Source organism: Bidens hawaiensis, unplaced genomic scaffold (genome assembly GCF_021521415.1).
Source record: "Bidens hawaiensis isolate Kalapana, Puna unplaced genomic scaffold, B.hawaiensis_p1.1 tig00009662_1, whole genome shotgun sequence".
NCBI lineage: Eukaryota > Viridiplantae > Streptophyta > Magnoliopsida > Asterales > Asteraceae > Bidens > Bidens hawaiensis.
Window position 1 is genome coordinate 280,232 of NW_027491725.1, and position 15,304 is coordinate 295,535.

Consider the following 15,304-nt stretch of genomic DNA (forward strand, 5'->3'; position numbering starts at 1 on the left):
TGCCGTAGAAAATAGTTGTCACAAGTCCCAACTTTCATACACTTTGTTTTCATTGGACCTCCGTTAAAACAATTCAACAACGTTAAGTTTTTTCAAATTTCAGTATGATATTTTAGAGCTTATGATCGGAATGAGGATACAAGTCGATTAATGTAAAACTTACTTCAAAACGGTGGTCCAAACAACTAAAGGATGCTTCAATTCTGGTGTTTATACTTTTAATTAACAAAAATCAAACTGCTTGGAGCACCGTTTCATATTAAGTGTTACATCAATCTATTTGTATTCTCACTCCGGTCAAAAGACTTAAAATATATAAAATTAAATATTGAAGGGCAAGTGTAAAATAGTGAATTACAGAGGGGTTAAAGTTAAATGCTCCCAAACTTGTTCAATAATATCATCAGTTCATCACACGGCGTAGGCACCAACCAGCCCCAAATTGACTTGCTCTCGTAAAACACGTTAATTTTGATCCATTATGATTCAGTTTTGACCTAGTATGCTCACCTGCGCCGCCTAACACGAGCGATTTGACTCTGATCAGCTATTAATCGCCGCCTAGGAACGGTTTTTACAACTCCGATCAGGTAATTCAGTAGAGATTTCTGAATCTGAGATGTTTTGATGCAATGATTGCTGTTTCTGTTGTGTGATTTCATTTCATATGTTATCTTGTTAAATCTCATCGCCATAGGACTTGAACCTACGTTATCAGATATCGAAAGCCAAGATTTGGAAATCGTTACCGGTATAATAATAATAATCATTATTATTATTAGTAATGCTTGTGAATTGATTTATAGGAAAATAATTGACCAATTTACACCAGCTAATGACAAAGAAGTTTATTTAAACAGTTTAAGGTTAATTAGGTTGATTTAGTTAGGTAATATGTAGGGGTGTTCAAAAGAATCCGAATCCGAATCTGTATCCGAAATTCTGAATCCGAACTATCCGAAATTTCGGATATCCGAATCCCAGATATCCGAAAATTCGGATTCGGATAGTGTTTTTGGGATTTTTCGGATAGTCTGAACTATTAAATTTAATATTTTTTAATTATATATACATAATCAAAAATCCCAAATAAAAGAGATAAAACCCTATTTCTTGAACATGTACTGCAGTTGTGCGCATGTTGTGCGCCTGTGCCTTCCAGTTTCCATCCAATCCTCCATGACCCTTCATTCCATCAACGACATCCAGCCTTCCACCGTCATATCATCAACTCTGGATCCACACTACAACCCTCCACTGTAGTCTCTCACAATCTCAAGTCTCTTCAACTCCGGCCCTCTCCATTCCGGCGAATCTTTCACTATTTATGTTAGTTTGTTAAATACATGTTAGATTGTTTGATATAGGTTTGTTTCAAAGATTTGTTGATTCCTGAGCTATATATTATCCAGATCTGTTATTACCTTTTGTAATGTTTAAGATTTTTTTTTTTTTTTTTTAATTTTTTCGGATATCCGTTTCAGTATCCGAACGGATATCCGAAATTTCGGATATTCGAACTTCGGATATCCGAAATTTCGGATACGGATTCGGATAGTGAAATCGACTATCCGAAACATTCGGATATCCGAAACTCCGGATATCCGACTTTGAACACCCCTAGTAATAGGTATATAAGTATATTGAGTTAATTTTGTGCATTCTTAATAACTGTCTCATGGTTGTGTGTTAATTGCTTTAAGATTTTTCACAAAATTGATGTTATTCGGGTGGCAAGTAAAGATCTATCTATATTTAGAGCTCATTATTTGTAATGTGTAACTATTTTGACCCGTTTTGATGAACCCGGAAAAATTCTGGATCCCAGTTTTGCTATTTTCTAGTTTGTTCTCGAACTTGAATTTGCAGATGACAGTGGAGCCGTTGTAGCTTATCTTCTTGATTGCTCCAGAGTGAATCATATATAAACTATTTGGTTATTCTTTTTCCTAAATTTTGACAGTCAGTGGAACACATTACAAGATGGGCGATATAAATAAGAATTTCGAATCTAAAAGAACCGTTTTCGTGACTGTTGGCACAACTTCTTTCGATTCCCTTGTTAAAACTGTTGACTCTGACCAAGTCAAACAAGCATTGTCCGAAAAAGGATACACTCATCTTGTCATTCAAATGGGCCGTGGATCCTACATCCCTAAAAAGGTATCTTGCATCGAACCGATTTGTAGTTATCTTTATTGAATTAAGTTTTGATTTTTAGATATTAAAGATTTAAATTAAGATAATGGATTTCAGTGTAGTGGCGAAGATGGATCGCTGGTTGTAGATTACTTTACTTTTTCATCGAGCATTGCAGACTATTTGAAATCAGCATCTCTAGTTATAAGCCATGCAGGTATTATTGACCTTATTTGATTTATAATTCAACATTAAAGGTTTTTTTAGTTATATTAATAATTAGATTTAAGTATATGACCCAAGATTAAGGTTAATTAGTTATATTAATAATTATGGGTGTGAATTTCTGACACGACACGGGAACATGCCACGAACCTAGCACAAAAGTCACTGTTTGGGTTAAGTCTTAATGGTTCATATCAGTTTCAGGTTGAATCCGCAAACACGTTTAGCTGAATCAATTGTGTAAAGTTTGACACGTATAATCTGTTTATCTTTTTAGTTTCTTTAAAATGTGTTTTTATGTTATAACTCAAAATGGTTAGGTATTTTATGTCAAAAACAAAAGAATTAAAGTTAAATTGACAAGTTTTATAATTTAAAGTAATTGCCTTATATACATTTATAGTTCAAAAGTAATTGTTTTATATATATTATATACATTTGTATTATTTTGTTGTAATTGTTTTATACGCCCTGCTTGCGGTGCGCACATATAATGTATATATGTGTGAACCCTTGGGTGGGCAAAAGTAAAATTGCACTAATTTTGACGTTATTTTACTAATCACGTGAAAATAACGTTAAAAGTGGCGGAAGGTTAATCAGGCATCATGTGGTGGCGTTGATAGCCGAAAGACAAGGGCACATGCACCAATCAGCCGGTGTCCCGATGATTGAGTGTTATGTGTCTTATGTCCAAGGCTTGATTCAAAACTACTATCGAGCCGGGGGTCTCACCGGAAGCAGCCTCTCTATCCCTATGGGATAGAGGTAAGGCTGTCTACATCTTACCCTCCTCAGACCCTACCATAGCATTGCTATTGGTGGGATATACTGAGTACGATGATGATGATGATGATGTTGTAAATTTGTAATTTTCAAGTATTGATATGGAAAAGGTAAAAATTAAGAAAATTTGGGATAAAAGGGTCCTGTCAATTCGGGAATATTTGTGTCATGTTCCGCTTCATGTGTTTGACATGATTTTCGGGTTCCTGCCGCGAATATTCGAATATTCTTCCCAATAATACTATTTTAAATTCTTTTTCTTTGCAGGATCAGGGAGCATATTTGAGACACTAAGGATGGCAAAACCGTTAATAGTGGTAGTAAACGAGGACCTAATGGACAACCATCAAAGTGAGCTTGCTGAAGAACTTGCAGAAAGAAAACATTTATTTTGTGCTCGCCCTCAAACACTCTGCCAGGTTATCAAATCGCTTAATTTGGATACTATTGTTCCATACGAACCTGGTGATGCTAATCCGGTTGCTAAATTAATCAATAAGCATCTTGGTTTCCCTGTTGATTAATCGTAATTCAGAAATCTAGAACACTTTTACTCATGTACCAGGTTATCATTACATAGTTATGTATCAAATATTTTAAACTTCAGACAAGAAATATAAACTTCCTGTTGATTAACAAAGGTACCTGCCTGCAAATGGGTTGGCATTAGCACAGGTGGTAGTCTTATAATTTATATACTTGGTTGAAACCCGAAAGCTATGATCTTTAAACGGTGTAAGGTGTTATAGTTAATGGTCCAAACACTCCAACCAAAGCTAGGGGTATTAAATGGGTCGTGGCATTGGGTTGGTGGTTGAACACTTGAACCTGACAAGAATCTTAAAAATTGGCGTGAACCTATAATACTGATGGTTTGTATTTATAGCACTTCCCTTAGTCATTTTATGTTATATACAATTAACATTGTACTATGATGATGTTGACTCGGTTATTAAGGACCAATATTAGTTATGTTGCCTTGGAAAATAGTACAACGCGCAAATTTTTTAATCTGTAGAATCCCATCTTCTGTGACTGTTGCTTGACTTGATTCCAGATATAGTCGTCTCCGCTTTAAGCTATGCATGTTGTATGTCTTCATAGCATACAATAACGAATTCAGAGTCCCGACTACGAAGAAGCGGGAAACAAAATTCGTCACATAAGTTGTTCAGAAAGTCTAAACCTGAATGATGAATATCAATAACCAAAATAGAGTCCTTGAGCGATAAATAGACTTTGAGGAAAACCTACATTTGTTATTGAGATATATACTTTAATTTCTCTTTGATGATTGTGCTAAATGTATGACACTTGTGTAGAAACTTCAAAACCATATTTTATAAACCGGTATATAAAATACATATCACCTTAACAGATGAAGTTATCTAGTAACAAACCTATCATTTCGAAGCTTCTTTAGTAGGAATTCTATTCATTTTCGCTCTCCATACGAAAATAATAACCTTTATAGGAACCAAACTATTCCAGGGGAACTGCCAGTGCCACATGCTATGGCAAGTTCTCTTACAATTGTTCCAACCTAGAAGCTAACCCTTGTTATATTCACAAACCCGGCCATTTGTCACATAACTACATAAGCTAGAGATGACCACCTGTTGAAGCCCAATCATAAAAGCCTAGTTCCTCTCGCTCTTTGTTGAGGCAATATGATGGTATAACCTTTTTATTTACCGCGTGGTCAAAGGTAGCCAGAAAAGTTTCTCAAAGCAACCCCATTCCCGTTAAATAATCGAACCAATAATTGACATTTCTCATGTTCCTCACTATGCCCTAAGGTTTATAACGGATATTGATGTTCTGATTTAGAAACTCCACATCAATTCCCCCTATGTCCTTCCAAACTCCGGGAATAGTTTTCTTGAATAGGGTCATTTTGAACCATCTCATCATGTTTCCATGGATTGAATCGATTACCTTAGCCTAGGGACGTGCCATATTAGATTTAAACTGCCACCACCATTTCCTGAGCAAGGCCAAATTTGAATATGTAACACACACTGAGAGCCCCAACTCTTTAAAATTCATGATCCTTTCCCAAGCCACCTGGAATTCTGATTCTTACCGACTTTGATCCTGCCTTCGGGTACCATTTTGCTAGGTTTCCAATTTCCATTGTTTTGACTCGATGGTCATTAATTGCATGCCACATAACTGAATGTTAATATATTGCCATGCTTGACTATAGGCAGGGAATGGTGTATGACTTTTACAACCAAAGAGCCCTACCTCATCTGATCTGGATATTGACTAGGCAAAACCTGTGGCCATGCCCGAGTAGTTAAGATCTCTATAATATGGGTTTTGTTTAGACTTATATCTTGGCCCTAGATAGCTTTGGATCGTTACCGTTAAACATTCAAAAAAAAAAAGAAAAAGAGAAAAGAAAAGTGCACGGTTACTTACCCCAGTGGTACTACTCGTTGAGGGACTAAAACTGTGTTCTTCTTCTATATACGATTCTCATAATATAAATATAACGAAAACGTACATAAACTATTGACATTCCGAAAGACGACTTATTTTGGTTTGGAACGTGGGACCCGATGATTCGAAGTGTAATTAAAATTTGAAAAAAATGTTAGAAAGTGGAAGTATGGCTCGTTGCTTGCCTTTTCTTAGGCATTACAAAACTCATCTAATTCTTAGGGGTGTTCATCGGATTGAATACCGAAGTTTCAAGTTAATCGAATCGAATAATACGAATAATTTATTTTTTGCTAGTATTCATATTCGAATAAAAGTTGAATTATTCGATTCAAATTCGTATTCGTATTATATGTCATATTCGAAATTCGATTCGTATTTGAAACTCGAATTCGAATCCAATACGAACCGAATCAGATAAGTTTGATTTTATTCAAGTTCATCTATGTTAAAAATTTTAAAAACCAAAATTATAATCGTAAAACACACAAATATTAGTTTAAAGTTGCTATAATATTATGTGATAATAAGTTTAAAATTAAAATACATATAGTATGGGACAAAAAATAATAATATGTGCTATTGGGTTTAAATATTTTGTAAGTAATGAACATTCATTATTAATGGATTTGGCCCAAACAAAAAGTTATATTAATATGAATTCGAATTTCGAGTCGAGTCAAATCGAATAATAAATTATAAATTCGTAATTGATTACTATACTCGAATATGAATCAATTTAAATTTTTTAAAAACAAATTCGAATTTTAATAATCGAACTCAAATCGAATAGAATTTCAAATGTTTCAAATTCGAATCAAATTTTAAACATCCCACTAATTATTTTTTTTTAAAAGATGATAATAAACATAAGCAAATAAAGAAAAAAGAAGGAAAAAACGATGGTGGTTTTGACTTTTTTCTTGCCTTTGGAAATAAATATTTTTTTACATTCCCGACTTTATAGATGAATTATTTATATTTATTAATACATAACCTTAGTTTTAAAATTGATAATATATTCATATATGTTTATTTAAATTAAATAACCGCGTAAAGTTACCTTATATTTAGGCTAATACATAGGTAGTTTCCTTAACTAGTCCAACTACCGTAATCTATATATAAGACTACTAACAGCTTTAGGCTTTATTATTCTTTACAAACCTTTCATCACATTCATACATCCCAAACACACAAACCTTGCTTTCGACTTCCTTATTGCTAGAGTCGATCGATATTCATTCAAGAACATGGCTAAAATCTTGAATGTGTTTTTCTGCGTTTTGTTATCGTCTTTTTCCGTACTATCTTCCGCTCAAAGTTGCAACAATTTCACGTTTTCTAGCAACCAAATTTACGCTACATGTGTTTCTTTGCCGGTTTTGAATTCGCATCTTCACTGGAACTACCACCCCAACGGCACCGTCGACGTGGCTTTCCGCCACACCGGAGCAACCACATCTCAATGGGTTTCATGGGCTCTCAACGTTGATGGGTCGGGTATGATCGGTGCTCAGGCTATTGTTGCTGTTACGGGTTCAACTGATGGAGCCGTTCGGGTTTATACTTCGGCGATAAAGGGTTATGCGACCGGTTTGCAAGAGAGTTCGTTGAGTTTTAACGTGTCAAACATGTCCGCAGAGAGGGTTAATGGTGATTTGGTGGTTTATGCGAGTTTGGTGTTGCCTAATGGTCGGACGAGGTTTAATCATGTGTGGCAGGTTGGTCTTGTTAATAATGGTGTTCTGGGGATTCATTCGATGAGCCGAGATAATCGGAATGCTGTTGGCGAAGTAGATTTTATCACCGGGCTGGCGAAGGTTTCTGGTGGTGGTGGTAACGTTGGTGGTTCACGACAGAGGCAGAAAAACGTGAGTCGTCTTTGTTATATTTTTCATTTAAGGGTGTTTAACTGGTCGTGTTTGTGGGTTGGCGCGTCTAACCATAAACATAATATGTCATGGTATTCTTAACCCGAATACAACATGAATATAAATTCATGAACACGACTATGAAACGTTTAAGCCAGTTTTTCATATTTGATTTTTTTGCATATTAGTATTTTAAATTTAAATCTACAATTTTACAACAATAATTGAAATGTATATAAAATACTTTGTTCGATACTAATGATGATGAAAAATGTTTTGAATGCAGACTCATGGAGTATTGAACGCGTTTAGTTGGGGAGTATTGATGCCGATAGGAGCAATGTCAGCAAGATATCTAAAGGTGTTTAATGTGGCTAATCCAGCTTGGTTTTACATCCATGCCGCTACCCAAACATCAGCCTATGTTGTCGGTGTAGCCGGATGGGCCACCGGACTCAAGCTTGGAAGCGAGTCCACCGGAGTCAAATACAATGCTCACAGGAACATTGGAATCATCCTGTTCGCTTTTGGAACACTTCAGGTATTATCTTTGACATTTTACATCATATTTAAATTAATTGAAATTCATTACCCGTTTAAGTTCATATTTTTGGAAGCCTTCAATTTGTGTAAAAAGAAGTTTTCTCATGTCTTACACTAAGAGAAATCAAATATAATAAACATATATTGGGTTCATCTTTTTTTTTATTATTTCATAAATTCCAAAACTTTAAAATTTGTAACATATTGGATCAAATTAACTGTTTGGTTGTAAAATTTGCAGGTCCTTGCTCTATTGTTGAGGCCTAAACCAGACAACAAATACAGAATCTACTGGAACATCTACCATCGCGGTCTTGGATATGTTGTAATCATCTTGAGCGTCTACAACGTCTATGAGGGACTCGGAATCTTGGAGCCTGAGAAGAAATGGAAGAACGCATACACCGGCATAATTAGTTCTTTGGCGGTTATTACAGTTTTATGTGAAGCTTTAACATGGTTCATCGTTTTGAAGAGGAAGAGAGAAGAGAAACAAGCAAGAAGTAATGAAGCAAACGGTCAGTCGGCAATGGCATAGAAGATGGAGAGATATGGGACTGGTAGATAGATGTTGCATGGCAAAACTTGTGCATTCTTTTTGGAGATCTATGTAATACTTTTAAACTTGGAGACCAAACTGTACGTAGGAGATGTATTTTAATCAACTTTGAACCGTGAATAGTTTTTTTAAAGTGTAATCAGATTATTATTATTGTTATACGGTTATTATTTTGTGTAATGAAATTTTAGATATTATGGTTGAATCTCAATTACTACCATCATAATTCTGATATTTTGTGCAGATATTTTTTTTCCCGGTTTTCCTTTGTATGGGTTAAGTTTGGCTGGGTGCTTGGGCCTGTTTGATTTTACATTAACGTTTCAAGTGTTTGTGCCTGAAAAAAGTTGGCCCATAACTAAGAAATTGGGCCCTAAATCCAATAACAAAGATTCAAACAAGTTTATTGTTCTTTGTTACATACTTCGGTTTTGTTTTGGATTTCGGTTCAGTTTTAGAGCGAGGTTTAACTACAACCAAACCGTTATCCTTAGTCACTTGTTCAGATTTCTAACCAATTTGCTTTTAATCGGAGTCCTTTCTAGCTTCGAACCAACTTGTTTTAATGTGATTGCTATATATTAGAATCAGCTCCTCTTAAGGGTTTAGTAAACCAAACATTAAAGCTAAATTCCGGCTGACTTAAGCAAACCTTGTATCTTCTACCAACATAATTAGGACCAACTAAAGCAAGTTGATGAAGAAGATAGCAAAACTTAAAATCCAACTGCTAGGCAGCAATAAAGGAACTAGCTAGGCACATCAAATTCAAGTAGGCAGGTTGTCGGTTGGGTATAAATTAACGGAAGATAACAAGGCCGAAAGAAAGGGTTCAAAGAACTCAGAAGGATCGTTTTCACAGTACAAGTATTCCAAGTTTTCAATTGTTTTTCGAATTTTATATTAAATATAGTATAGAAAAGTGTAAATCTATAAGATTAAAATCTAGTTAAACAAAGTGAAAATCATACGAGTTGAAGCCATGACTAAAAATACAGGGAACAACGTTATATAGGTAACATTATCTTAACTAACATAGTTAGATCAGACCGTAGATTTGATGAATATCCCAAACGTAGATACATTTCCCCTTATAGTCTTCTACTTCAAATTGTTCTCCATGATTGGTCTGATCAAAAAAACATTTGAGCCATAATTGCAATTCAACGTTCCACATATTTCAATCAATGTTTCTATAAATATAGGTGGTGGTGACAGGTAGAGGATACAACAATTAGATACGTGTCACCAATAGCACCAATGTTTATGGGATTTTAATCTTTTATAGTATTCGTATTGAATACAAAAGCCTTTTAGATGTTTGGCATATGTAATGATGTTTTAAGGTAAACCAACCCACTAAGCACAATTTCAATAAACTCTTTGGCTGTTATACAGAGTTCTAATGAAATCAGTTAATGTAGAATTAAACTATTTTAGTGGAACTCTATAGATTTGTTACATGTTCTCATCTTAAAATTTGTTGACGGGTTTTTGAAAACTTTAGTTTTAGGAAGATCAGAGTTCAAAACTTGATATTATAGTAGATTTTCTCTTGAAGTAGATAGTAGATAGATATATATGTGTAGCTGTTAAAAAAATATAAAGAACTATAAATAAATTTTATATTTATGTTAATCCAAATCCAACACTTCTTTTTATGACATTTTTACGTACTTAAAATCTATACAGAAATGTTTTTGGAGAAACATATCATGACAAACAGATTCCATATATTTATTTTCATATATATGTAGGAAAACTTATAAAAACTAGAGATAGAACAAAAGTATTTGCTCTCTTTTTGATATTTAGTGTTTTAAACATGTCAAAATATTTATAAAATTATTCCTTCACACGGTACACCCTATTAGTGGCGGATCTATGTGTGCGTGTCTGTCCTCAACTTTCTTGACGAAGTGTAATTTTATGTGCCGTATACCCTAAAACTTTATGATCCGTCATTTTTATATAACTTATATAACAAAACACTTTCTTGATGATATGCAACTTTTTTGGGGAACTCTGAATTTTTCTTCTAGATCCGCCATTACCTTTACCTTTTATCTGATTTATTGCGCTGAAGTCCGTTAATAATTGACGTGCCGAAGTCCGTTTATAATTTGAGGTGCATGTTAGAAGAGTACATATTAGGCAACTCAATGTCTTGTGATTGAAACCGTTGAAGAAAGAATATATATGGAGTTCCCTAAAGAAGCTCGATACCTCAAATAGGTGCTTCATAATTTCCAATAAATTGCTTCAATTCTCTTACCATCTTCATCACTTTATAAAGTCCAAAAAGTAAAGTGCAAGTAGTTATAAACTTATAATCCAGCCATTGATTATATCAATGGAGATGGGTAAAACAAAGTCAACTCGAAGTGCAACATACTTCTTCTTGTCTCTTATGACATTGATAGTAAGTAACCAAGCGATTGTTGTTGATGTGAAAGTTGAAGGTGCGAAGGGCGATGGCATAACCGATGATGGCCCGGTAACAACGGCATACATCTTTTTAAGTTTTCATGTGTTTCTTATTATATTATTTCAGAATCAATATTATATTAGTTTCATTCTTGCAAACTGTTAGAGAAGTAAAGTAGTTCCAACAACTTTCCAATAAAAGTAGATACAATAGATAGCAAAATATAATGTCCTCAAAGAGTTTCCAACGAAAATAATAAACATAAAGGGTAAACGTATATTTTTATTGGAATTTTCTGGAGAGTTGGCAACAAATATTGTTACTACTTTATGTAATACTGTAGCAAATCTGAGGTAGTCTTTTTTGTTAGAAATTTGTTGATATTACAAAGAAATTTTGTATGAAATTTTCGTAAGAAAATGAGTTGTTTTTATAATATGATACATAATCCATTTGTATAAAATATGGTAGAGTGGGGTAGGTGACACATACGAACCCCATGTGTTACACTTGAAGCAAAGGGTAACATGTTTATACGGTTCTTATTGTAGATTTTGAAATAATATTGATTCAAAAACATATGCCCATGATATATATACTTGCATATATTGTTCATTTATATTTTCTAGTGTGTTAAAATAAGGTGATAATGAACGCTTGGAAAAAAGCATGTGATGCAGCACCACCAAGCTCGTTGGTACTGCCACCGGGGACTTACATGGCATTTCCTGAGCTTAAATTCACTGGTCCGTGTAAAGGTCCGATTGAGATAAAGGCCATCGGGGCTATCATAAAGGCCCCACCGGAGCTTGAGAAGTTCAAAACCGACACTTGGGTTTGCATTAATTATATCGATGGTTTAACTATGACTGGAGGTACATTTGACGGCCAAGGCCAATCATCATGGAGGAATACCAAATGCAATAACTGCCAAAAACCAGTCGTAAGTGTAAAAGATCTAAGATAATTTAAACCCATCTTAGAATTGGGAAAATCATCAACATGCACAAATTAACAAGAAAAATTGTTAAAATAGACATGAAAAATAATATTCATAACCGACCAATCAGGTCACGCGTCATATAAGCCCACCGTAGAAGGCTAAAAATTAGCTGGACCAATAAACCATGATCAAAGGTAGTACGGGTTCACAAAAACAACCAACAGATAAGTACACTTGTAAATGACTAGCTTAGTTTTAGCCGACACTTTAATCATGTGCTAAAGCTTAGCCTTCGCTTATGGATACCAAGTAAGACGCATCCCCTGCTTTGCATGTGTATTATTTTGAGTGGTTATTCACATGGACCCAATTGTACTTTTTGTCGGCAATTATAAGTCAATGTCTATTATGTTAAAGTAATTTGCTCAACTTGTCTATTTTGGTAGATTTCCTGGAATAATTAAGCCAGGAAAAAGATTTTTTAAATTTTAAATTAGTTTCTAATACATTGAAAATCAACCATGCATCATATAATTACATGAATATTATGAATGTTTATATTTGTCTCAGGGTATCGGTTTAGGCTTCGTCAAGAATTCAGTGTTTAAAGATTTGACTTCTATCAACAGCAAGTACTTTCACATGCATATACAAGGTTGTGACAACACAAGAATTGACCACATTACCATTGATGCACCAGGAGACAGTGTCAACACCGATGGAATTCACTTTGGCCCGATAAATGGATTCAACATCACCAATTCCATTATAAAGACGGGTGATGATTGCATCTCTTTTGGAGGTGGAAGCACAAACATCCATGTCGAGAAGGTGAGTTGTGGACCGGGACATGGGATAAGTGTAGGAAGCTTAGGAAAAACCCAGGAAGAAAAGCCTGTGCAAGGAATCTGGGTTAAGAATTGCACCTTGATTGGAACTGATAATGGAGTTAGGATCAAAACTTGGCCTGGTGGTTTTCCAGGAATTGTGAATGATGTGCATTTTGAAGATATCGTCATGGACAAAGTGGCAAATCCCATAATTATCGATCAAAATTACTGCGCTGGTCGTGTTTGCGAGGTATCATACATATATACCCATCTACCTTCACACAAATAGTGTCAAGAGATAAAAAAAGACTAAATTGCCCTCATTTGCGCGGTACATGAGATGACTTAATTGAAAACCTTAACATTCATTAGCGTAAATGACTAAAACCGAAGCGAATATACAAATAAATGAAAAGTGAAAGTCATTTTCGTAAATAACTCAGTCCATAAATTTGGGTATTCAAAAGAAAATAATTACAATTTAGTCTAACAAGTAAAGTATATTTATAAATGTTAGAGCATTAAGTATGTATTTTTTTTTACCTTTTTTTTAAAATTAGGTTTTAATTTATTTAAAATACTGGTTATCCATTGAGATTAAGAGTAAGAAAAAGTAACTTTTTAGGTAAGTTGTTTCAAACTACACATATTCGTTAAATAATTATAGGAGTAAATGTGTTATTTTCTTTAGACTAAGTCTGTGATTTCTTAAAAGTTTGTGAAAATGCAAAATATAGCCATACCACATGCAATTTAGTCTAAAGTTAATTTACGTTTATGAATAACAGAAAGGTGCACCATCAAAAATAAAGATAACAAATGTGAGCTTTAAGAATATCAAGGGAACATCAAACACTCAAGTGGCAGTGAAGCTTAATTGCAGCGCAGCGTCACCATGCGACACTTTGGAGTTGGCTGATATCAACTTGACATACAGTGGAGGACCAGGACCGCTAACTGCTACCTCTCGATGTGTTAATGTCAAGCCTAAAATCGTAGGCCAAGTCATCCCTACCGCTTGTACAACTTAATGTGTCACATCATACAGAAGTTTAATTTGAAACATCAACTGTCCAGCCAAATTGTTCAGTGTATATGAGAAGTTTAATTTAAAAGCTCACAATGTAATATGAGAAGTTTTTAACAACTATATTCATATGGCATTTGAACTAACTTTTTGGTCAACCCTGACTAATACAGTCAACCCCATCCCAAATTCAGCATTGACCTTTAAAAAGTCAAAATTGACAGAAGATCTAAGTTTAACAATATGGTCAACATACCCGTGATAATTCTTTCTGCCTGACCTGCTAATGAATTTCTTCATGCTCATTCAAATGACTATAATACCCCTATTTACGAAATTTACAGTTTTGACTATTCCACATGATTTGCATTTTGTATTCTCAATTTTGACTTTCCCAAACTAGTATATTTACACTAGGTTTTATGTTATTTTGGCTAGGTGTTCAAAATCGGATATCTATTTGGAATATGTATCCAATTTTCGGATTGGGGTTCGGATATCCGAATCTTGAAAATCAATAGGTTTAAAAAGAAATAATTAAAAACTTTAAAAAACTTATTTCGGATATCCGAAAATTATCCAAAATATTTGAAACTTATTCGATATATCCGAAAAATATCCAAAATTTTTAATTATTAATTATTATTTAACATTTTTAAAGAAATATATCGGATATCCGAAATTTTCTAAATTGACTATTTGAATCCGAAAGTAAATTTTCTACACATTTTTACTGACGAGTTTCCGAAGTAATGTCCTTTATCGGAGGATAATGACCTTCAGTGATACTTCTTTAGTTTGCAATCTTGCTCAACAAAATAGACCAATCATGATATGTGATGACATTTATTTCCTTGAAGTGAAATAAGCAAGTCTTGATCTAAAGAGTTTGACTAAAAGCAATGCTGCAAAAGTCGCTAGGCGGATCCTAGGTGGCCGACTGAGAATTTGGGTGTACTCAGTACTCGTAGAAATATTCGGACATGGTAAATACAAAGAAAATTAATATTTGGATGTTATATATATGTCAAATATTATAGATTACTAATAATTATAACAAAATAGGTGAGCATCAATATAAATAACAAAAATACATTTTTAAATACTAAATTATTCTAAAAATTGTTTAATTATTAATTAAAAAAAGGTATTTGTTCTTCAATATTATAGAAATACGAATTATGTCTTATTTTATCAATTTAAAATCGGCTTAAGTTAACCGACTAGATATGATTCTGGCTGAGGTTGATCATCTTTAATCGATTCTTAGCAATTATGCGCTGTTAACGAAACTCGTCTCGGCTCCATACCTTGTAGTGATTACTCGGGGAGTACTCGATCTTGTAGACTTACTTTTATAACATTGATTAAAAAAAATAAAAAAAAACTAATCTTTATACCCCGAGTTATCGGCATATATCTCTCCAATCTTGCTACAATCTTATATACCTACTTGGAGCTTATAATATTGTCCAAATGAAATAACACGCTCTTTACAAAAC

General features: G+C 34.0%; 3 protein-coding genes across 3 annotated transcripts; all 3 read left to right on the forward strand.

The window, feature by feature from the left end:
• The first annotated feature begins 431 nt into the window (after positions 1-431).
• LOC143533353 (uncharacterized) lies at positions 432-3,771 on the forward strand. Its single transcript, XM_077028173.1, has 4 exons — positions 432-590; positions 1,964-2,163; positions 2,257-2,356; positions 3,418-3,771. Exons 2-4 carry the CDS (start codon positions 1,984-1,986, stop codon positions 3,672-3,674), a joined length of 537 nt encoding a protein of 178 aa, XP_076884288.1. The 5' UTR covers positions 432-590; positions 1,964-1,983; the 3' UTR covers positions 3,675-3,771.
• A 3,045-nt stretch (positions 3,772-6,816) lies between these two features.
• LOC143533355 (cytochrome b561 and DOMON domain-containing protein At4g17280-like) lies at positions 6,817-8,575 on the forward strand. Its single transcript, XM_077028175.1, has 3 exons — positions 6,817-7,472; positions 7,759-8,013; positions 8,257-8,575. The coding sequence occupies exons 1-3, from the start codon at positions 6,852-6,854 to the stop codon at positions 8,551-8,553; spliced, it is 1,173 nt and encodes a 390-aa protein (XP_076884290.1). The 5' UTR covers positions 6,817-6,851; the 3' UTR covers positions 8,554-8,575.
• Positions 8,576-10,535: 1,960 nt separating this feature from the next.
• LOC143533354 (exopolygalacturonase-like) lies at positions 10,536-13,967 on the forward strand. Its single transcript, XM_077028174.1, has 4 exons — positions 10,536-11,071; positions 11,646-11,945; positions 12,516-13,025; positions 13,564-13,967. The coding sequence occupies exons 1-4, from the start codon at positions 10,928-10,930 to the stop codon at positions 13,804-13,806; spliced, it is 1,197 nt and encodes a 398-aa protein (XP_076884289.1). The 5' UTR covers positions 10,536-10,927; the 3' UTR covers positions 13,807-13,967.
• Positions 13,968-15,304: the final 1,337 nt, after the last annotated feature.